Source organism: Aedes albopictus, chromosome 1, assembly GCF_035046485.1.
Source record: "Aedes albopictus strain Foshan chromosome 1, AalbF5, whole genome shotgun sequence".
Lineage (NCBI taxonomy): Eukaryota > Metazoa > Arthropoda > Insecta > Diptera > Culicidae > Aedes > Aedes albopictus.
The window spans coordinates 265,356,421-265,381,481 of NC_085136.1; the positions used below are offsets into that span (position 1 = coordinate 265,356,421).

General features: G+C 43.9%; 1 protein-coding gene across 1 annotated transcript in view; it reads left to right on the plus strand.

The window, feature by feature from the left end:
- The window catches only part of LOC109399007 (uncharacterized), a 234,228-nt gene that overhangs the window by 176,865 nt on the left and 32,302 nt on the right, over positions 1–25,061 (plus strand). Inside the window, exons 6-7 of the mRNA XM_062859812.1 lie at positions 7,176–7,310; positions 23,521–24,477. Coding sequence (XP_062715796.1) covers positions 7,176–7,310; positions 23,521–24,287 — 902 coding nt within the window. The 3' untranslated portion in view covers positions 24,288–24,477. The remainder of the gene's footprint in view (positions 1–7,175; positions 7,311–23,520; positions 24,478–25,061) is intronic.

Genomic DNA, 25,061 nt, shown 5'->3' on the forward strand with positions numbered 1-25,061 from the left:
GTTCTGCGGTTGAAAGAGCAGAAGAGAAACGAACTAACTGCAGCAAAAAATTCGTCGCACGCAGAGAGTGTGAATACTGAAGCGCAGGAAAGCATGAATCGAAACAATATGCGGAGATTTATACAATTCTATATGGTGTGTGGCAGAACTGCGCCAGTCTTCGTTGTAGTTGACTTGTTAATTCGTGGAAGCATGGGATAGTAAATTGTGAATGTTTCTCAGGGATGTCAGGTGATATAATTAAATTAATTATCGATTTTTGCGGCTTAACCAGCCGAATGGAAGTTTTACTTTATTCCAAAAGCTAGACTTTACATATACTGGCGTGAGTGAGAAATGGACAAATTGAGGTGAAATTTGCGAAAAAGTTACTCGTCCTCTCGGTGAGACTCGAACTCACGACTCCTACTCACTAGACAGGCGCGTTGCCGCTACGCCACGAGAAGACTCGAAGACGTAGCTGCTAACCTGAATTCAAGTTCAACACAAAATTCCGAGGTTATCTTTTCCACAGATTGCACCCCTTTCGGATGGAATGAGATGTACATCCACACTACGCATATATTGTATATGTAAAGCCTAGGCGAGAGCGCATTGTTTTTTGTGTGTTGGAAGTCCACACACCTCTCATCGACGACTGTGTCGAAGAGATCGCGCGGTGAGCGGAAAGCTTCCAATGGGTCGCGACGTTCTCAAACGACCGGTTACGGAACATGAGTCCGTTGCTCGATGACATAATTAAATTAATTATCGATTTTTGCGGCTTAACCAGCCGAATGGAAGTTTTACTTTATTCCAAAAGCTAGACTTTACATATACTGGCGTGAGTGAGAAATGGACAAATTGAGGTGAAATTTGCGAAAAAGTTACTCGTCCTCTCGGTGAGACTCGAACTCACGACTCCTACTCACTAGACAGGCGCGTTGCCGCTACGCCACGAGAAGACTCGAAGACGTAGCTGCTAACCTGAATTCAAGTTCAACACAAAATTCCGAGGTTATCTTTTCCACAGATTGCACCCCTTTCGGATGGAATGAGATGTACATCCACACTACGCATATATTGTATATGTAAAGCCTAGGCGAGAGCGCATTGTTTTTTGTGTGTTGGAAGTCCACACACCTCTCATCGACGACTGTGTCGAAGAGATCGCGCGGTGAGCGGAAAGCTTCCAATGGGTCGCGACGTTCTCAAACGACCGGTTACGGAACATGAGTCCGTTGCTCGATGACATAATTAAATTAATTATCGATTTTTGCGGCTTAACCAGCCGAATGGAAGTTTTACTTTATTCCAAAAGCTAGACTTTACATATACTGGCGTGAGTGAGAAATGGATGTCAGGTGATATTTTTACGAAGCATGCTAATTTTTTTTACATGGCTTCACACTCAATACAGTGGTGCGCGGAGTAAATAGTACAAATAGGAACGTAAACGGGTAGAATTCCTTGGATAAGACAGTCAATGTATTGTCCGATCCACTATCTTGAAGGTACTTCAGATACCATAGATTCTTGAAATTATTTTTCTAAAGCTTATCAAAGGTTTCACATATTTTTCCAGTGATTCCAATATTTTTCCTAGAACTATGAGCAGAACGATCAAATATTGCGAAACAGTTTCTCCAGCAATCCAGCACGAATCTCATGTCAGTACTTTCTTTCAGACATTATACCTGATTGCTCCTAAGAACTTCTACAGGGATTAGTGTGAAAGTTTCTCAATAAGTTTTTCTATGTATTTTCAGGGAATTCCGTCAGAGATTTCAAAGGAGTTTTTTATTATCTTTGTTAATATTGCTTAATAATCACTCTGAAAAATCGTTCTTTGCGTTATTGTCCCAGGAGTTCATCTAGGAGTTTCTCCACGAATTTCTCTATTTTTTTCTTTAGAAATTTCATTGGAAACTCCTATAGGTATACCTTTAGGCATTTCTCTGAGTTCCTTCAGGGAATAAAGAAAACTTACAGGAATTGATAATCTTTGTAAATTTCATCATGCTCTTCTCTATTAATGTCTTCTCCTGGAAGAAAATGTGGCTTCGTGGTTGTGCGGTTATGTCACCAAGCATTTAGTTGCATCGTGCTGAGGAGCGTGTGTTCGATTTCCGCCGCTTGTCAGGAAAAGTTTTCGGCTGTGCCACTGGGCGTTACATGCTAGTCCGTTGTAGACCGTTCATATAGCATATAGCTCACTGGAAGCATTAAAACGCGTCCGTGTCTTTAAAAAATCTGGTAATTTAAAAAATAACGATGAAAGTCATGCAAGATTTATAAATTTCTGATATAATGTCTAAAAATCAACTACAGAAACAATTGCTGAAGACTTCTAACTGGGCATTCTAGAGAAATTCCCGAAAGAAAGTTTCAAAAAATTCCTGAAGGAATTTCCAAAGTATTTTGCAAAAGAACTTCTGATAAATTGTATACAGCATCTCGTAGTTTTTCTCCGAAATAAATTTCTGTGTGAAATTCTTGGAAGAAAAGTAAAAATTTTCAGAGAAAATATCGGATGATCATGAGGAATTCTTAACGCATTTATCTCGAGAAAAAATTTCAAGATAAACTCCGAAGAAATTTGTCGAAAACGCAAGTATTTTTTTTTAATTCATTCACAAATTTGTAGTGAACCTTTCTGCTCGCCTTATTGAGTTAGGAACATCCAGGGGAGTTTCTAAAGGAACTGCACCTGAAATCCCCAGGAATACTTTTTATGACACTTCTGCAGGAACACGTCGAAAAGCTTGAAGAAAAAATCCTAGAGAAATTCTTTGAAGAGCTTCTGGAACAGCTTTGGAGTTTTCGAAAGAAAGCCATAAAAAAATCTATTGTAAAAACTCTTTGAAGGCAACACTGAAAAACTACTAAGAAGAACATCTTCAGTTTCTTGAAAGAATTACTTCAGGTTATTCCTTGAAGTATCCTTCAACGAATCACTTGAAATATAGCTCTGGAATAATAAAAAAATCATAGTCAAATTACTGGGTCAATTCCAATGGAATTCCATCTATTTAGAAACTTGAAAAAAAAAGTCTGTAGGGTCATGGAAGAACACTTGATGAAGCTGCTTTAAAACAGCTACCTTAGTGAGGATGGGTGACAAAATGTCAAAAGACAAAACGTCGAAAGACAAAACGTCGAAGGGACAAAACGTTGAAAAGTGACAGAATGGGTTTTCTATTGAGTAAGAATTCACTATTTGCTTACATTACTCGTTTTAGATATTTTGTCTCTTCGGGCGTTTTGACAATCGTCCTTTTGGCATTCGATGCTTTAACATTCGACGTTTCGTCTTTCGACTTTTTGTTTATAAACCCATAGTAGTAAAAACGATACTAGATTGCTGCGCTTTACAAGCCGACATCGAACGTGTGTCGAAATGGTGCGATATGAACGGTATGCAGATGAATGCCAATAAGTGTAAAGTGATCTCGTTCAACCGCCGCCGGTCCACTGTTAGGTTTGAGTACAGCTTAGATAGCAATCCTCTGGAGAGAGTTTCGTCGATCAAGGATCTTGGTGTGATTCTCGATTCTAAACTTCGCTTCGACCAACATGTTGCCATAACTACGGCCAAAGCCAATGCAATGCTTGGTTTCCTGCGACGCAACACTCAGCATTTCGATGACATTTTTATGCACTTAAATCGCTGTACTGTGCATTAGTTCGCAGTGTATTGGAGTTTGGGCTCCGTATCATGCCGTCTATGCTGAACGCATCGAGAGAGTCCAGAAGCGGTTCATCAGATATGCTCTTCGAGGTCTACCGTGGAATGATTCTGTTAACCTGCCTCCTTATAACCAACGTTGTGCGCTGATTGACATGGAGTCTTTAGCCAACCGTCGAACATTGCTGCAAAGACTGTTTAATTTCGACGTGGTCACCGGCAAAATCGATTGCAGCTGTCTTCTTAGCAACTTGCGTTTCCACGCTCCAGCCCGCCGGCTTCGTAATTCAAGATTGCTGTGGATTCCCATTCATCGTTCGGATTACGGATATCACAGCCCGTTTGATTCGTGTTGTAGGTTGTTTAATGATGTATGTGACTCGTTTGATTTTAATATAAGTAAATTAGTGTTTAAAAATAGAATTAAGTCTAGCTGATCAGTCTGTGCGGCATTCAGCCGAAGATGTTGTCAAATAAATAAATTAGTAAGTAATTTATTTTATTTTTTGGGCATTTTCTGAAATAATCCTCTCAGGATTCTGCAAAGAATCCTCTCAGGATTCTGCGAAAAATCCTCTCAGGATTCTGCAAAGAATCCTCTCAGGATTCTGCAGCGAATCCTCTCAGGATTCTGCAGCGAATCCTCTCAGGATTCTGCAGCGAACCCTCTCAGGATTCTGCAGCGAACCCTCTCAGGATTCTGCAGCGAATCCTCTCAGAATTCTGCAGCGAATCCTCTCAGGATTCTGCAGCGAATCCTCTCAGGATTCTGCAGTGAATCCTCTCAGGATTCTGCAGCGAATCCTCTCAGGAATCTGCAGAGAATCCTGTCAAGATCATGCTGAGAATCCTCTAAGGATTCTTCAAAGAATCTTCTTAGAAATCTGAAAAGAATCTTCTCAAGATTCTGCAGAAAATCCTCTGAGGAGTCTGCTGTTAATCCTCGCAGGATTCTGCTGACAATCCTCTCAAGATTCTGCAGAGAGTCCTGTCAAGATCATGCTGAGAATCCTCTAAGGATTCTACAAAGAATCCTCTCAGGAATCTGAAAATCTGAAAAGAATCTTCTAAAGATTCTACAGAGAATCCTCTCAGGATTCTGCTGACAATCCTCTCAGGATTCTGCAGAAAATCCTTCCAAGATTCTGCAGAGAATCCTCTCAGGATTCTGCTGAGAAGTCACTCAGGATTCTGCTGAGAATCCTCTCAGGATTCTGGAGGTTCCTTTCAAGATTATGGGGAGAATCCTCATAAGATGCTGCAAAAAATCCTCTCAAGATCATGCTGAGAATCCTCTAAGGATTCTGCAAAGAGTTCTCTAAGGATTCTGCAGAAAATCCTCTCAGTATTCTGCCGAGAATCTTCTCAGGTTTCTATCGAGAATCCTCTCAGGATTTTGCAGAGAACCCTCTCTAGATTCTTTAGAAAATCCTCTCAGGATTCTGCTGAGAATCCTCTCAGGATTCTGCTTAGAATCCTCTCAGGATTCTGCAAAGAATCCTCTCAGGTTTTGCAGAGTATCCTATCAAGATTATGCTGAGAATCCTCTAAGTATTCTGCAAAGTATCCTCTCAGAAATCTGAAAAGAATCTTTTCAAGATTCTGCAGAGAATATTCTCAGGATTCTGCTGTTAATCCTCTCAGGATTCTGCTGATAATCCTCTCAGGGTTCTGCAGAGAATCCTCTCTAGATTCTGCAGACACTCCTCTCAGGATTCTGCTGAGAATCCTCTCAGGATTCTGCTGAGAATCCTCTCAGGATTCTGCTGAGAATCCACTCAGGATTCTGGATATTCCTTTGAATATTCTGGAGAGATTTCTCATAAGGTTCTGCAGAAAATCCTCAGAATTCTGCAGAGAATTCTCTCAGGATTCTGTAGAGAATACTCTAAGGATTCTGCAGAGAACCCTCTCAAGATTCTGCTGAGAATCCTCTCAGGATTCTGGAGATTCCTCTCAAGATTCTGGAGAGATTCCTCATTAGATTCTGCAGATAATCCTCTCAGGTTTCTGCAGAGAATCCTCTCAAGATTATGCTGAGAATCCTGTAAGGATTCTGCAAAGAATCCTCTCAGGAAGCTGGAAAGAATTCTGCAGAGAATATTCTCAGGATTCTGCTGTTAATCTTCTCAGGTTTCTGCCGACAATCCTCTCAGGTTTCTGCTGAGAATCCTCTCAGGACTCTGGAGATTCCTTTCAAGATTCTGAAGAGATTCCTCATAAGATTCTGCAGAGAATCCTCTCAAGATCATGCTGAGAATCCTGAGAGGATTTTGCAAAGAGTTTTCTAAGGATTCTGCAGAAAATCCTCTCAGTATTATGCCGAGACTCCTCTCAGGTTTCTACCGAGAATCCTGTCAGGATTTTGCAGAGAATTCTCTCAGAATTCTGCAGAAAATCCTCTCAGAATTCTGCAGAGAATCCTCTCAGAATTCTGCAGAGAATTCTCTCTGGATTCTGCAGAGAATTCTCTCTGGATTCTGCTGAGAATCTTCTCAGGATTCTGGAGATTCCTATCAAGATTCAGGAGAAATTCCTCATAAGATTCTGCAGAGAATCCTCTCAAGATCATGCTGAGAATTCTCTCAGGATCATACCGAGAATCATCTCAGGATTCTGCAAAGAATCCTCTAAGGATTCTTCGAAGAGTTCTCTTAGGATTCTGCAGAGAATCCTCTCAGGATTCTGCAGAGAATTCTCTCAGAATTCTGCAGAGAATCCTCTCAGGATTCTGCCGAGAATCCTCTCAGGAATCTGAAAAAACGTTCTCAAGATTCTGCAGAGAATCCTCTCAGTATTTGATTGTGTGCTGGAAAAAACGACTCGCACAAACAAACCGACAACTACAAGGCCGCCAAACCAAAGCGAGAATACCGCTATATGGTTATAGAATGACACCACCATCATCGCGAACCACACTGTACTATTGTATATGTATTCAGATAAAGTAAGCAAACCCCTTGAAATCTGAAAGATTTTTTTATCAATTAATCTTAAGTTGAGATCAAAGTTTTTGAATTAGGTTACTTTTTTATTCGTGCAGTATCTAACATTGAAACATTTGGAACTCTTGGGGTAATTTCTGATGGAGTTTTTAGAAAAGATCAATAGTAAAGATTCATAACGTATTTGTTACAGATCCGTGGAAAAAATGTAGGTCGAAATCCTTCAGTAAACATGTAAGGGTTTGTAGTATAATCCAAAAATGTAATGCAGGAAATTTAGGTGAATTTAAAAAATCTAGGAAATTGAATATCTCCATAGCAGTTCAGATGTATTTAAATTGAAGGCACGTCTTCTCATCTGACATTCCTGATTGCATGTTAATCTACAATTTGTGATCTCATATAGCGGTATTCTTTTCGTTGATTTCACATATTCCAACTTCATAAAACTTTTTGCGGAAGCCACTGCCTTTGAATACTGTTATACCAACACCAATGAAACTTCGATTATTATCGATTGAATTCTTCTAACAATCCTCTTTTCCCCATCCCTCTAATTTCAGATGACGAACTGGTGAGACAGTCGCAGCAGCTCCTGGAGAAGCTACACTACCCCTGGGAGATGATGCCCCTGATGTACGTGATACTGAAAGGCGCCAACGGGGACGTGGCCAAGGCACACCAACGGATCGACGAAGGTATGGGGGTGACGGATTGGGATTGCTTCCGAGCGATCGGAATCGACCGGGTGGCCCTCGGCGGCCATTCCGCAACGACTAACGCAACCTCTTAGTGATTTTCAGGAAGCCAGGAGTTCTTCGCGTTGTCGATGGAGAGTGTTCGGCCGGCACTAACCGTGTTGTGTGCTCGAAAATGCTCCCGACACCGGAGTTCTCCTTTCTGCGACCCAACAAAAGGCCGGAGAGGCGGAGTGGTGGAATATGCGCGCGATTTGGTTATTTGGTTTGTACTGTTCACTGGTCGTCGGTCGGTAGGGGTTAACTGCATGGGTGGGGTTAATGAGCACCGCTTCGGAGGCACCGATTCGCAAAATCGACCGATTTGCACATAATCGTGCCATTATCATCACCATCATCCAGCGGAAACTTCACGCGCCGTCGTCACGCCCGGATCAGATCGTCGTTGATCTGATTCGGGAGGCGACCATCAACGGAAAGAAATACTCAACAGCAGCCAGCCAAGTGGTGAAAACCACATTCGGCTCGGGGGGGCTCCGGAATTATGTCGTAAAATAAAAATTTACAACCATAATTATTCAGAGAACTTCGACGACGACGGGACTGACTGTGGACGCGCGGGATGACTCCATGACGACTGACGATTCGTTATTGTTGTTGCAGCTGAAGGCCTGGGTCTACGCGGGAACTTGCAGTAGAGCTCGGAACGTAGCACAGTCAGTGGTTTGTACAAATTGAATGGGCTATTTGAAATTAATTGAGCCGATACGTGCGGCGTTCAGCGCGGCTCCTTTATCCACCTGAGAGTGAGATCCCGTACAAATGGGAATGATTACTGGCTTTTCTTTTTTCTTCTGGTGTGCTGCTATTCTATGCCCAAGTGACTGTATAATTTGGTGTCGCTAGAGTCGTTAGCAAAGGAATAACAATTGGCGGAAGATTAACTGGCGATTGTTGCAAGCGACGATGTGTTTTATCTCTCTGGGATGGGGATTTTAAAGGCGAGACTTGAGGATTAACGCATGGATCAACAGCTAAAGGAAACTTATGCCAACTGGAAATCAGGAATCATGATTCAATGATTATAGGATGCAACGCACCATTTGTATGATCTTACAATTTGCCGAATCCGGCAGTGACCAGAACTACCGGAAATCAACCGGGAATCTCTGGAGAGACTCCTCCAGAATATCTGGAGAGATTCCTCCAGAATCTCTGGAGAGATTTCTCCAGAATCTCTGGAGAGATTCCTCCAGAATCTCTGGAAAGATTCCTCCAGAATCTCTGGAGAGATTAATCTAGAATCTCTGGAGAGATTCCTCCAGAATCTCTTGAGAGATTCCTGTAGAATCTCTGGAGAGATTCCTGTAGAATTTTTGGAGAGATTCCTGTAGAATCTCTGGAGAGATTCCTCCAGAATGTCTGGAGAGATTCCTCCAGAATCTCTGGAGAGATTCCTCTAGAATCTCTGGAGAGATTCCTCCAGAATTTCTGGAGAGATTCCTCCAGAATCTCTGGAGAGATTCCTCCGGAATTTCTGGAGAGATTCCTCCGGAATTTCTGGAGAGATTCCTCCGGAATTTCTGGAGAGATTCCTCCGGAATTTCTGGAGAGATTCCTCCGGAATTTCTGGAGAGATTCCTCCAGAATCTCTGGAGAGATTCCTCCAGAATCTCTGGAGAGATTCCTCCAGAATCTCTGGAGAGATTCCTCCAGAATCTCTGGAGAGATTCCTCCAGAATCTCTGGAGAGATTCCTCCAGAATCTCTGGAGAGATTCCTCCAGAATGTCTGGAGAGATTCCTCCAGAATGTCTGGAGAGATTCCTCCAGAATCTCTGGAGAGATTCCTCCAGAATCTCTGGAGAGATTCCTCTAGAATCTCTGGAGAGATTCCTCCAGAATCTCTGGAGAGATTCCTCCAGAATCTCTGGAGAGATTCCTCCAGAATCTCTGGAGAGATTCCTCCAGATTCTCTGGAGAGATTCCTCCAGAATCTCTGGAGAGATTCCTCCAGAATCTCTGGAGAGATTCCTCCAGAATCTCTGGAGAGATTCCTCCAGAATCTCTGGAGAGATTCCTCCAGAATCGCTGGAGAGATTCCCCCAGAATCTCTAAGGAGATTCCCCCAGAATCTCTAAGGAGATTCCTCCAGAATCTCTAAGGAGATTCCTCCATAATCTCTAAGGAGATTCCTCCAGAATCTCTATAGAGATTCCTCCAGAATCTCTAAGGAGATTTCTTCAGAATCTCTAAGGAGATTCCTTCAGAATCTCTAAGGAGATTCCTCCAGACTCTCTAAGGAGATTCCTCCAGAATATCTAAGGAGATTCCTCCAGAATCTCTAAGGAGATTTCTCCAGAATCTCTAGAGAGATTCCTCAAGAATCTCTGAAGAGATTCCTCCAGAATCTCTGAAGAGATTCCTCCAGAATCTCTGGAGAGATTCCTCCAGAATCTTTGGCGAGATTCCTCCAGAATCTTTGGCGAGATTCCTCCAGAATCTTTGGCGAGATTCCTCCAGAATCTCAGAGGAGATTTCTCCAGAATCTCTGGAGAGAGTCCTCCAGAATCTTTGGCGAGATTCCTCCTGAATCTCTGGAGAGATTCCTCCAGAATCTCTGGAGAGATTCCTTCAGAATCTCTGGAGAGATTCCTTCAGAATCTCTGGAAAGATTCCTTCAGAATCTCTGGAGAGATTCCTTCAGAATCTCTGGAGAGATTCCTTCAGAATCTCTGGAGAGATTCCTTCAGAATCTCTGGAGAGATTCCTTCAGAATCTCTGGAGAGATTCCTTCAGAATCTCCGGAGAGATTCCTTCAGAATCTCTGGAGAGATTCCTTCAGAATCTCTGGAGAGATTCCTTCAGAAACTCTGGAGAGATTCCTTCAGAAACTCTGGAGAGATTCCTTCAGAAACTCTGGAGAGATTCCTTCAGAAACTCTGGAGAGATTCCTTCAGAAACTCTGGAGAGATTCCTTCAGAAACTCTGGAGAGATTCCTTCAGATTCCTTGGAGAGATTCCTCCAGAATCTCTGGAGAGATTCCTCCAGAATCTCTGGAGAGATTCCTCCAGAATCTCTGGAGAGATTCCTCCAGAATCTCTGGAGAGATTCCTCCAGAATCTCTGGAGAGATTCCTCCAGAATCTCTGGAGAGATTCCTCCAGAATCTCTGGAGAGATTCCTCCAGAATCTCTGGAGAGATTCCTCCAGAATCTCTGGAGAGATTCCTCCAGAATCTCTGGAGAGATTCCTCCAGAATCTCTGGAGAGATTCCTCCAGAATCTCTGGAGAGATTCCTCCAGAATCTCTGAAGAGATTCCTCCAGAATCTCTGGAGAGATTCCTTCAGAATCGCTGGAGAGATTCCTCCAGAATCGCTGGAGAGATTCCCCCAGAATCTCTAAGGAGATTCCTCCAGAATATCTAAGGATATTCCTCCAGAATCTCTAAGGAGATTCCTCCAGAATCTCTAAGGAGATTCCTCCAGAATCTCTAAGGAGATTCCTCCAGAATCTCTAAGGAGATTCCTCCAGAATCTCTAAGGAGATTCCTCCAGAATCTCTAAGGAGATTCCTCCAGAATCTCTAAGGAGATTCCTCCAGAATCTCTAAGGAGATTCCTCCAGAATCTCTAAGGAGATTCCTCCAGAATCTCTAAGGAGATTCCTCCAGAATCTCTAAGGAGATTCCTCCAGAATCTCTAAGGAGATTCCTCCAGAATTTCTTAGGAGATTGCTCCAGAATCTCTAAGGAGATTCCTCCAGAATCTCTAAGGAGATTCCTTCAGAATCTCTAAGGAGATTCCTCCAGAATCTCTAAGGAGATTCCTCCAGAATCTCTAAGGAGATTCCTCCAGAATCTCTAAGGAGATTCCTCCAGAATCTCTAAGGAGATTCCTCCAGAATCTCTAAGGAGATTCCTCCAGAATCTCTAAGGAGATTCCTCCAGAATCTCTAAGGAGATTCCTCCAGAATCTCTAAGGAGATTCCTCCAGAATCTCTACGGAGATTCCTCCAGAATCTCTAAGGAGATTCCTCCAGAATCTCTAAGGAGATTCCTCCAGAATCTCTAAGGAGATTCCTCCAGAATCTCTAAGGAGATTCCTCCAGAATCTCTAAGGAGATTCCTCCAGAATCTCTAAGGAGATTCCTCCAGAATCTCTAAGGAGATTCCTCCAGAATCTCTAAGGAGATTCCTCCAGAATCTCTAAGGAGATTCCTCCAGAATCTCTAAGGAGATTCCTCCAGAATCTCTAAGGAGATTCCTCCAGAATCTCTAAGGAGATTCCTCCAGAATCTCTAAGGAGATTCCTCCAGAATCTCTAAGGAGATTCCTCCAGAATCTCTAAGGAGATTCCTCCAGAATCTCTATAGAGATTCCTCCAGAATCTCTATAGAGATTCCTCCAGAATCTCTAAGGAAATTCCTTCAGAATCTCTAAGGAGATTCCTCCAGAATCTCTAAGGAGATTCCTCCAGAATCTCTAGAGAGATTTCTCCAGAATCTCTGGAGAGATTCCTCCAGAATCTCTGAAGAGATTCCTCCAGAATCTCTGAAGAGATTCCTCCAGAATCTCTGAAGAGATTCCTCCAGAATCTCTGGAGAGATTCCTCCAGAATCTCTGGAGAGATTCCTCCAGAATCTCTGGAGAGATTCCTCCAGAATCTCTGGAGAGATTCCTCCAGAATCTCTGGAGAGATTCCTCCAGAATCTCTGGAGAGATTCCTCCAGAATCTCTGGAGAGATTCCTCCAGAATCTCTGGAGAGATTCCTCCAGAATCTCTGGAGAGATTCCTCCAGAATCTCTGGAGAGATTCCTCCAGAATCTCTGGAGAGATTCCTCCAGAATCTCTGGAGAGATTCCTCCAGAATCTCTGGAGAGATTCCTCCAGAATCTCTGGAGAGATTCCTCCAGAATCTCTGGAGAGATTCCTCCAGAATCTCTGGAGAGATTCCTCCAGAATCTCTGGAGAGATTCCTCCAGAATCTCTGGAGAGATTCCTCCAGAATCTCTGGAGAGATTCCTCCAGAATCTCTGGAGAGATTCCTCCAGAATCTCTGGAGAGATTCCTCCAGAATCTCTGGAGAGATTCCTCCAGAATCTCTGGAGAGATTCCTCCAGAATCTCTGGAGAGATTCCTCCAGAATCTCTGGAGAGATTCCTCCAGAATCTCTGAAGAGATTCCTCCAGAATCTCTGGAGAGATTCCTCCAGAATCTCTGGAGAGATTCCACCAGAATCTCTGGAGAGATTCCTCCAGAATCTCTGGAGAGATTCCACCAGAATCTCTGGAGAGATTCCTCCAGAATCTCTGGAGAGATTCCTCCAGAATCTCTGGAGAGATTCCTCCAGAATCTCTGGAGTGATTCCTCCAGAATCTCTGGAGAGATTCCTCCAGAATCTCTGGAGAGATTCCTCCAGAATCTCTGGAGAGATTCCTCCAGAATCTCTGGAGAGATTCCTCCAGAATCTCTGGAGAGATTCCTCCAGAATCTCTGGAGAGATTCCTCCAGAATCTCTGGAGAGATTCCTCCAGAATCTCTGGAGAGATTCCTCCAGAATCTCTGGAGAGATTCCTCCAGAATCTCTGGAGAGATTCCTCCAGAATCTCTGGAGAGATTGCTCTAAGGAGATTCCTCCAGAATCTCTAAGGAGATTCCTCCATAATCTCTAAGGAGATTCCTCCAGAATCTCTATAGAGATTCCTCCAGAATCTCTAAGGAGATTTCTTCAGAATCTCTAAGGAGATTCCTTCAGAATCTCTAAGGAGATTCCTCCAGACTCTCTAAGGAGATTCCTCCAGAATATCTAAGGAGATTCCTCCAGAATCTCTAAGGAGATTTCTCCAGAATCTCTAGAGAGATTCCTCAAGAATCTCTGAAGAGATTCCTCCAGAATCTCTGAAGAGATTCCTCCAGAATCTCTGGAGAGATTCCTCCAGAATCTTTGGCGAGATTCCTCCAGAATCTTTGGCGAGATTCCTCCAGAATCTTTGGCGAGATTCCTCCAGAATCTCAGAGGAGATTTCTCCAGAATCTCTGGAGAGAGTCCTCCAGAATCTTTGGCGAGATTCCTCCTGAATCTCTGGAGAGATTCCTCCAGAATCTCTGGAGAGATTCCTTCAGAATCTCTGGAGAGATTCCTTCAGAATCTCTGGAAAGATTCCTTCAGAATCTCTGGAGAGATTCCTTCAGAATCTCTGGAGAGATTCCTTCAGAATCTCTGGAGAGATTCCTTCAGAATCTCTGGAGAGATTCCTTCAGAATCTCTGGAGAGATTCCTTCAGAATCTCTGGAGAGATTCCTTCAGAATCTCTGGAGAGATTCCTTCAGAATCTCCGGAGAGATTCCTTCAGAATCTCTGGAGAGATTCCTTCAGAATCTCTGGAGAGATTCCTTCAGAAACTCTGGAGAGATTCCTTCAGAAACTCTGGAGAGATTCCTTCAGAAACTCTGGAGAGATTCCTTCAGAAACTCTGGAGAGATTCCTTCAGAAACTCTGGAGAGATTCTTCAGAAACTCTGGAGAGATTCCTTCAGATTCCTTGGAGAGATTCCTCCAGAATCTCTGGAGAGATTCCTCCAGAATCTCTGGAGAGATTCCTCCAGAATCTCTGGAGAGATTCCTCCAGAATCTCTGGAGAGATTCCTCCAGAATCTCTGGAGAGATTCCTCCAGAATCTCTGGAGAGATTCCTCCAGAATCTCTGGAGAGATTCCTCCAGAATCTCTGGAGAGATTCCTCCAGAATCTCTGGAGAGATTCCTCCAGAATCTCTGGAGAGATTCCTCCAGAATCTCTGAAGAGATTCCTCCAGAATCTCTGGAGAGATTCCTTCAGAATCGCTGGAGAGATTCCTCCAGAATCGCTGGAGAGATTCCCCCAGAATCTCTAAGGAGATTCCTCCAGAATATCTAAGGATATTCCTCCAGAATCTCTAAGGAGATTCCTCCAGAATCTCTAAGGAGATTCCTCCAGAATCTCTAAGGAGATTCCTCCAGAATCTCTAAGGAGATTCCTCCAGAATCTCTAAGGAGATTCCTCCAGAATCTCTAAGGAGATTCCTCCAGAATCTCTAAGGAGATTCCTCCAGAATCTCTAAGGAGATTCCTCCAGAATCTCTAAGGAGATTCCTCCAGAATCTCTAAGGAGATTCCTCCAGAATCTCTAAGGAGATTCCTCCAGAATTTCTTAGGAGATTGCTCCAGAATCTCTAAGGAGATTCCTCCAGAATCTCTAAGGAGATTCCTTCAGAATCTCTAAGGAGATTCCTCCAGAATCTCTAAGGAGATTCCTCCAGAATCTCTAAGGAGATTCCTCCAGAATCTCTAAGGAGATTCCTCCAGAATCTCTAAGGAGATTCCTCCAGAATCTCTAAGGAGATTCCTCCAGAATCTCTAAGGAGATTCCTCCAGAATCTCTAAGGAGATTCCTCCAGAATCTCTAAGGAGATTCCTCCAGAATCTCTAAGGAGATTCCTCCAGAATCTCTAAGGAGATTCCTCCAGAATCTCTAAGGAGATTCCTCCAGAATCTCTAAGGAGATTCCTCCAGAATCTCTAAGGAGATTCCTCCAGAATCTCTACGGAGATTCCTCCAGAATCTCTAAGGAGATTCCTCCAGAATCTCTAAGGAGATTCCTCCAGAATCTCTAAGGAGATTCCTCCAGAATCTCTAAGGAGATTCCTCCAGAATCTCTAAGGAGATTCCTCCAGAATCTCTAAGGAGATTCCTCCAGAATCTCTAAGGAGATTCCTCCAGAATCTCTAAGGAGATTCCTCCAGAATCTCTAAGGAGATTCCTCCAGAATCTCTAAGGAGATTCCTCCAGAATCTCTAAGGAGATTCCTCCAGAATCTCTAAGGAGATTCCTCCAGAATCTCTAAGGAGATTCCTCCAGAATCTCTATAGAGATTCCTCCAGAATCTCTAAGGAAATTCCTTCAGAATCTCTAAGGAGATTCCTCCAGAATCTCTAAGGAGATTCCTCCAGAATCTCTAGAGAGATTTCTCCAGAATCTCTGGAGAGATTCCTCCAGAATCTCTGGAGAGATTCCTCCAGAATCTCTGGAGAGATTCCTCCAGAATCTCTGGAGAGATTCCTCCAGAATCTCTGGAGAGATTCCTCCAGAATCTCTGGAGAGATTCCTCCAGAATCTCTGGAGAGATTCCTCCAGAATCTCTGGAGAGATTCCTCCAGAATCTCTGGAGAGATTCCTCCAGAATCTCTGGAGAGATTCCTCCAGAATCTCTGGAGAGATTCCTCCAGAATCTCTGGAGAGATTCCTCCAGAATCTCTGGAGAGATTCCTCCAGAATCTCTGGAGAGATTCCTCCAGAATCTCTGGAGAGATTCCTCCAGAATCTCTGGAGAGATTCCTCCAGAATCTCTGGAGAGATTCCTCCAGAATCTCTGGAGAGATTCCTCCAGAATCTCTGGAGAGATTCCTCCAGAATCTCTGGAGAGATTCCTCCAGAATCTCTGGAGAGATTCCTCCAGAATCTCTGGAGAGATTCCTCCAGAATCTCTGGAGAGATTCCTCCAGAATCTCTGGAGAGATTCCTCCAGAATCTCTGGAGAGATTCCTCCAGAATCTCTGGAGAGATTCCTCCAGAATCTCTGGAGAGATTCCTCCAGAATCTCTGAAGAGATTCCTCCAGAATCTCTGGAGAGATTCCTCCAGAATCTCTGGAGAGATTCCACCAGAATCTCTGGAGAGATTCCTCCAGAATCTCTGGAGAGATTCCACCAGAATCTCTGGAGAGATTCCTCCAGAATCTCTGGAGAGATTCCTCCAGAATCTCTGGAGAGATTCCTCCAGAATCTCTGGAGAGATTCCTCCAGAATCTCTGGAGTGATTCCTCCAGAATCTCTGGAGAGATTCCTCCAGAATCTCTGGAGAGATTCCTCCAGAGTCTCTGGAGAGATTCCTCCAGAATCTCTGGAGAGATTCCTCCAGAATCTCTGGAGAGATTCCTCCAGAATCTCTGGAGAGATTGCTCCAGAATCTCTGGAGAGATTCAACCAGAATCTCTGGAGAGATTCAACCAGAATGTCTGGAGAGATTCCTCCAGAATCTCTGGAGAGATTCCTCCAGAATCTCTGGAGAGATTCCTCCAGAATCTCTGGAGAGATTCCTCCAGAATCTCTGGAGAGATTCCTCCAGAATCTCTGGAGAGATTCCTGCAGAATCTCTGGAGAGATTCCTGCAGAATCTCTGGAGAGATTCCTCCAGAATCTCTGGAGAGATTCCTGCAGAATCTCTGGAGAGATTGCTGCAGAATCTCTGGAGAGATTACTGCAGAATCTCTGGAGAGATTACTGCAGAATCTCTGGAGAGATTCCTCCAGAATCTCTGGAGAGATTTCTCGAAAATCTCTGGAGAGATTCCTGCAGAATCTCTGGAGAAATTCCTGCAGAATCTCTGGAGAAATTCCTGCAGAATTTCTGGAGAGTTTCCTGCAGAATCCCTGGAGAGATTCCTCCAGAATCGCCGGAGAGATTCCTCCAGAATCGCCGGAGAGATTCCTCCAGAATCGCCGGAGAGATTCCTCCAGAATCGCCGGAGAGATTCCTTCAGAATCTCCGGAGAGATTCCTCCAGAATCTCCGGAGAGATTCCTCCAGAATCTCCGGAGAGATTCCTCCAGAATCTCCGGAGAGATTCCTCCAGAATCTCCTGAGAGATTCCTTCAGAATCTCCGGAGAGATTCCTTCAGAATCTCTGGAGAGATTCCTTCAGAATCTCTGGAGAGATTCCTTCAGAATCTCTGGAGAAATTCCTGCAGAATCTCTGGAAAGATTCCTTCAGAATCTCTGGAGGATTCCTCCAGAGTCTTCGGAGCGCTTCTGGGTATTTCAAGGTTTTATGCTCAAATATGTTTTTTGCGATTGTTTAATAGTACGCAACTCCTGTCTCCATATCCCTCACCCTATAACACGGCCTGAACTGCTTCCTTCCCGTAAACCAATCTTATTCCTAATCTCTTAACCTTCAACATAAGGGTAACGGTACCATAATGCAGATACCTATCCGGCTCTGTAGGTAATTAACGACTACAGATGAAGTCTCGGGAGTACGGATGTCGGGAATGTCCCTTGGAATTCAACGGCTACGGCCCTTTTGTATGACCCGCTGAACCCATCGGTCAGTTTGCAGATATCAAGATACAAGGACGTTCGCCTTTATAAAGAGCTGATCCACTGTTGAAATGTCCGCGGAATGAACACCACTTACGATCAATACCTTTTAAAACCTGTTTATGAACAACGAATAACGTAGACTCTAAGAGGGATGAGATGGAAGCTGGCTGAGGTCTACAATCCAATCTGGCTGAATTTTGTATGAATAAAAGTCTACGATGTAAGAGTGTGGGGGGGGGGGGGTCTGAGATGACCCAAAATGGGGTTACGTAGTTTAGGGACGATGCCTTACCTACTTAGGAATGTTGTAACATCAGAATCGTCTTAAAGCAAACCTGACTTAACGAGAACACTCACTCGTAGGGTTGCATTCGGTTCTTTCTACGAGGTACTTCTCTGTGATCGGTCGGAAAACTTCTGCATAGCAGTACGAAACGGGATCAAGGCTTGGAAAATCGTGAACGACCTCCAATCTAACGAACATTTCATACTTCCCGTATACATCAACATATTATGGGTACACTCCGAGGTGCTCGGCGACCACGAACCACTTGTCATTTACTTCCTTGTACTTGTAGGTATTAGAAGGCCGGCTGCTTGCAGAGGCACGTTACTTTTAGACAGAGGTAGCGGAGACTTCCACATGGACTAATCGGCGGCCTTTGACAGAACACTGGAATCTCCCACTAGGTAATGAGTCGGGACTGCTTAAATAGCATTTTTACCTAAATGGATTAAGGAGTTTCAGAAGTCTTTCCAAGTAGTTTCAGGAGTTGTTTCAGAGCCGTTTCAAATCAATTCAGGTGGTTTCAGAACGTTTCAGAGGGCTTCAGAGCGGTTTAAGGAAGCTTCAGTGGCTCCCAGGTGAGTTCAACGGGGATTGTAGGAGGTTACACAGGTGTTTCAAGGCGTTCCAGGATGTTTAATCACGTTTCCGCAGGTTTCGGAGGGGTTCTAGAAGGCTTCGGAAGCTGTCAATCTCAAGTGAGTTTCACGGAGGTTCAGAAGCGTTTCAAGGTTTTTCGATTCGTTCCGGGAGATATTTTTTGGGGGCCTCCCAGGCTCTCTGGTGAGATTCTCAGGGGTTTCAGGGGGACCTCAGACGCATTTCAATGCATTTCGGATGTTACAGAAGGTCTCAGAGGAGTTTCAGTGTGCTTCACAAACTCTGAGGTGAGCCCCATGGGTGTTTCAGGAGACGTTTTAGAGAAGAGTCTAGAGACGTTGGTTCCAATGGGCGTTTTTGAGGCGTTCCAAGGCGTTTCAGCATGTTTCAATAGGGTTCAGAGGGGTTTTGGGGGGTTCGGAAGCTCTGAAGTGAGCATCACGGGGGTTCCAAAGGCGACTCAAGGTGTTTCCATGCGCTTCAGGACGTTTCCTGAAGATTTTAAAGAAACTTTAGGGGGCTTCCTGACTCTCAGATGAACTCCACGATCCCAGGGTTTATCCCGTTGGAGCCGGAGGGGTCATATATGACCCCAACATAGAAACGGCCGTATAAATTCACTTATTCGATAATACAGAATACTGTCTTCGACAAAGTTGTTGGAAATTGAGTGCTTTATTAGGGAAAAATGGGAATATTTTTATTTGGGTCTTCATTGATCACCTAGAACATCCTGAACACCATGAAATATGAAAAAAAAAAGAAATATTTGACATACCAATTGTTCTTAAGGCTGAACTTGGATGTGGGTTATATTTATTTGTATTCACATAGCCTTCGTCAAGAACATCAATGGGTGTTTCATATTCTAGGATGTTCTAGGTCTTCCAAACTGTTCTATAATGAAGTCCTTCAAATCTACAAGAATAATTTTATGTATTATCGTCACAAATAGTAGCATTGCATAACCTACTGGAATCCATAAAGCTCTTGACATCTGCAATGTCATTTATAGACACTATAGGAATACTCCAGGTCAGCCAAACTACCTTTGAGTTTAGAACTTCAGGTCTACACTCGTAACAGGTAACATATCTGTTATACTTAGTAACGCTGCATAACCAACTGCAGTTACTGGAGCAATTTCAAGTCTATTTTTTTATTATAAACCTTCGGGACATTCAAGGTCGGCCAAACTGTTCTATGATGAAGTCCATCAAATCTACAAGAAAAACTTTATGTGTTTTCTCACCATAAATAATAGCATAGCATAATCTGCAGAGATCCATGAAGCTATTAAAATCTCGAATGTCTTTTAGAGACAGTATGGGATTGTTCAAGGCCAGCCAAACTATCTTTGAATTCAGAACTTCAGATCTACACTCGTAACATTAGCTCTATCTTACATACTGAGTAACGTTTCATAATCAATAATCAATGAACTTTTGGGACATTGAGGGTCGTCCAAACTATCCTGGAGTTAAGCTCTTAACAGTAACAGTAGTTATTTTCACAATGAACTTTTAACTGTAATCTGTTAACCCCCTGGCATATCATGAGTCATTTCAAGATAGTTTTGAGATCTTCCAGATCAGCAACACTACTCCGGAGACCATAGCTTCAGGTCTACACTTGTGATGATAGCTTTTGTCAGTGGGTTAAGTAGTGTTACATATTCCACTGTACAAACCAAAGTAGCTAGAAGAACAATAAGCGTTGATATATGTTTTTGGGATATAATGGACATCCCTTCAGAAGACTTACTGGACATGATAGATTACAAATCGTAACTTTTAATGAAAGAAGTTACCGTTACACCCGTAGACTTTAGGATCTAAACTTAAGAACAGTTTGGATGACCTAGGATATCCCGACTGATCTGATGTTGACTATTAACCTTTCAGAAGACTTACTGGACATGATAGATTACAAAACGTAGCTTTGTTTAATGAAAGAAGTTACCGTTACACCCGTAGACTTTAGCATCTAAACTCAAGACCAGTTTGGAAGGCCTAGGAAATCCAGAAAAAAATATTCTGCATAATATTCTACCGTTTTCATTCTATGGACCACCAAAGCTGTAGAAAAACGTTCAAATAACTCCATAATAACGTATGGAAACATTTCGGCTTCAAAGGGTTAAAAAGGCGTTTCAATGCGTTTCATGTCTTTTCAGCATGTTTCAGACGGGTATTAGAATATTCAATAGGCTTTCAGGTGTTTCAAGGGGTGTTTTAGAGGCGTTTGAAGACGGGGGCTTCGGAAGCTCTCAAGTGAGTTTCACTGGGGTTTCAGAGGCGTATCAATGGGTTTCAGAATGTTTCAGGAGGTTTCAGAGGCGTTTCAGTATATTTCAGAGGGTTTAGAGGAGGGTTTAGGGGGCTTCGGAAGCTCTCTAGTTCACTCCAAAGGACTAGAGGGAGAATTTTAGAGGTATTTAAAGGCGTTTCAATGCATTTCAGGGCGTTTTAGAAAAGTATTACAGGGCTTCAAAGGCTTCTCAGGTGAGATTCAGGAGTTGTTTTGAAGGTGTTTCACGGCATTTCAGTGCGTTTCAGAAGAGTTCACAGGGCTTTAGGGAGTTTCGGGAGTAATGAGTTTCACGGGGGTCTCGATCCATATTAATGCGTTTCAACGAGTTTCAGGGCGCTTCAGGAGGTTTTAGAGACGTTTTAGAGGCTGGAGGTTTTTATGAGGTGTTTTAGAGGCGTTCAAGGCGTTTTAGCGCGTTCGATTTCAGTGGGTGTTTTAGAGGCGTTTCATGGCGTTCCAGAAGATTTCAGAGGTGCTTTAGGGGCAGGAAACAAGTTATGCTACTTATCAACAACCCACTGCAAACCACCAACATCAATCTACTCAGTCTCGTTCAGCGAGAACTGCTGTAGCAACGAAACAAACAGCACACCGTCCCGAGCAGTACAAACCAAACGTCATGTTGTCACATTCCACCATATCCGTTGACAAATCTCCTGGTCCACCGAAACTCTAGAGACCATTCACAAGCGTCGTAGCATTAGAGGAGGGCTGAAGGGGAAAGGTTGGGAGACTAGTCAAAAATGCTTCATCATTTGTGGGTGGTCCCTAAGGGCCCTCCGGGCCTCAGAAAAGCAGTATTAATCAACGAAGTTCCTGTCCCGACATCCGACCGATCCAAGTCCGAAAATTTTCAGGTCAAGCCGTGGTAAATGAATACTCTCGACTGCACAACCTGAACATGTTCGACGGTGTGGAGCTGCGCAGTACGACACGCCAATCCGGGTGATAGACTTTTTATACGATCAGTACGATCAACTACGCAGCAGCATCAGCGAAGGTCGAACCGAAACAAGAATAAAGCCACGAAGAGATCTGACTGACGCAATAAAAGTAAAAGAAGAAGAAGAAGCAACAGAAGATATCATAGGAACATCGCAAATCTACAAAGCATAACGGAAAACCCGCAAGTTCAAACTAGTGATTAGTGTAAGTCGAATGAAATGTGGTATCTAGATTTTTTTCGAGGTTCGTTTACACAATGTACGCGATCGTGAGTGTTCACCGGTGGTCGTCTGCGCCTGCGCCACGAAGGAATCGAATTTAAGCCATCAAATTGCGAACAGAAAGCCCAACCGGTACGCGGAGAATGTCTAGGTCATTACAAGCTTCCATAGCATCCCCGATTGAAATTTGATTAACGGATGCTGGAAACAGCTCCGTCGATGGGCTTTCAACCGAGGAAGGATGATCAAGTACGAAGCTTATCTTGCCCCGAATCGATGTCTGCAAATTTGTATTTTTCCTTCTCTGTTGCATGAACTCGACGAACTCCGAATCGAAATGGACGATCACAGTGCAAATGCTGTTCAACAATAACAGCGAACTGCAGCCATTCTGGGGCTACCACGTGTAGCTCTACTTGTGAGATAGCGTTCCTAAAGAGTGTGAAAGTGCAAACAAGTGATGAAATCAATAGTGCAAAGCAAGTTAAGTGGGAAGAGTGTCACTGCGAACAACTGGAGTACTTATCTTTTTTTTATTGAGTGTGTTTCGGAAGCCAAACCGTGTTCCATCTGCCAGAGAAAACGACAGCAGAACCATCATCATGGATAGCCGGAAGTCAACAGCGCTCCGGTCCAGCAATCTACAACCTAGCAGCCTCATCAATCAAGTCAACAACCTACAACCGTATAAAGTCCAGTTTCTGACTTCGGTCGGATTCGGGTAGTCTGAGCGATCTGACTAATTTATCTCTCTGTAGAATCGGTAGATGCCTGCTGCCAAAAACGGCTGCGACAGGTACTACTGCATTGGAAGCTTTGGACGACCCCACGTTGCTGGGTCTAGCCTTGGAATGCGGGTCCTTCCACCGAATAGGAGACTGCCGCTTCAGCGTCCATCGCACGCTCCCATTTCCGTCCAACTTCGGAAGCTGACGATTTAAGCCTGAATGAATTCGGATCTTTGAGTGCTCTCTCGGACCAACATAAGTACCAAAATTCAGAAGCAAAACTGATTCTGCTTAAATCGTTTCTTCCATTGGGATCGATATCGGAACCTGCGTGGACTCCTCGGAGCGGTTTCCCTATTTGGCGTTTGGCGAACTACAACTAACTGGTAAAGATACCAAATGGAATTGGTCTACACGTCACATTTCTGGAGTAATTCTGATTGGGGTTCGTGGAAGAATTCTCACAGGAATTCGAGGAGCGATCCCCAAAGAATCCAGATGGGGAATTCATATCGAGGTTGAAGAAGGAAGTTTTGGTGGGATATCTTAAGTCATTCAAGCAGAATACCTAGACGAATACTTGTCTGGTTTTGTGCATGAATACCTGTCAAGATATCTGACAAAATTTCTGGGAGGGCTCCGTGCGGTATTGCCTATGCAGTGATGGAATCAACCAACCAAAGGTAAGTACACGGCTTCTGCTCCCAACATCGATATCTGGGATCATCAACAGACCAACATGTCGTTGACCTCTACGAAAAACGCACGAAGCAAGCATTCCAAGGAAAATCCAAACAACTGGTATTGTTCAAACTTCATATTTGTTTATGATATCAAAATTCAATGAAAAGGCATTGGATACAATTCGGCATTCGGTATTCCAACACAAACAAATTCTTGTATTGAACGCCTAATGATATGTATTTCTTGTATTGGCCCCATTCCCTCTTTTCTTCTCCATAACCAAATTAATCAAAATGTAGCACACGACCTCTGTGTCCTTTACCATCCTGATCGCTTTCCTAAGGAGAGACCTGCGGAGTCCAAAATGAAGATGATCGTCACCCTAACGCCTTGCAGCAGCTTTCCGGTGCGATCGCGGTCCCGCTCCCCGGACAACAACGGTGGTGCCCTGAACCTGGACATCAAATCCACCAGAGCTATGACCAGCACCACCGAGGACGATGACGTTGCAGGCGAACGATCCAGCCCGAAGGTCAGCGAATCTAGCGAGCTGCAGAGTCGTCTGCAGGAAGCCTTTCACAATCAAATAGTCGCGGAATCCGTGGTGGCAAGCGGCAGCGGCTTCCCATGGAGGAGGAAACGGTACGACTCCTCAGAAACAGGTGATATCGAAATCGAACATGATTCGGAGGAGCCCCCACCCCATAGCATACAGAGGCATACCCGTAAGGATGATATGCCAATGGTTGCCGTTCCCGCCGCTGCCGCTCCCGCTCCCACCGCTGAGGAACAACCGATGCCAGTACCAAAGAGCAATGGGCAGATGAGCTTTCTGAAGAATGGCCCCGCGATTACTGCAGTAGATCCGGTCGCATTGTTAAATTTTCGGTATCCTTATCCCTACTGGTTTCCGACGCACAGCCTGTTTCACCAGTTTGCGCATCCACCGCCACGGGGTTTCTGCGAGGATGCCGCCAGCTTCCAGAAGGATATACCGAGCGATTTATCGCGGGTGGATCCAAGCCATTCGCACCAATCGTCCGCGGCCGTTGCGTCGATTCACTAGTATGAGCCGCCATCGCCGGTCGAGTGGCACGGTTTCAACGCTGCTTTCTGCTAACCAGTGAACTCCCTGTGGGCACACACTGGGAGGCACTTCGGCTGCTGACGCCATACACTACTGTTGCTGTGGCAATGGTGAACGCTATGTAGTTGCAGCCGAACTGCCGAAGGCTTGGATCTTGATGCTGAAGAAGGTGAGTACTCTTATATAGGTTAGGTATATAGGCTAAGCTTTTGGAATCAAGACATTGCCGTAAAATGAATATTTTTCCGAAAATTGAACATGATATACTAACATATAATAAGCTATAGCACGCTATGATACTTGATTTGCGGTTACCACTCTCCATCCTCGATTACGCACAATTTATCGGACACCATCCGACCGAGATAATTGACCTCCACACGACCTTGTCCAAAACATATCCCTTCCTTGATCCAGTCAGTCTAATCTTTCCTGATCTCCTTGTCCACTCCATGTCCTTCCCAGTTCCGTCATTGATTCGTGGGTCTTTCTTCACAGGTAGCACAAAATACCGTTTTTCACAGAAAAAAAAACACATTTATTACATTAAACTACATTTATTTTTAAACACTACGAGCATTTATTTACTTAACCCGCAAACACCCGGAACGATCTACTTTTGGCAGAAATGCAATATCTTCTTTGTTTAAAAAAAATTTAACCCCGGATTTTTTTTTATAGTCAAGGGGAATAGTTGTGCTAATAAATGCATGGTACCTCTCCCTGTTCACCCTCCCCCCTTTTGCGGGGAGG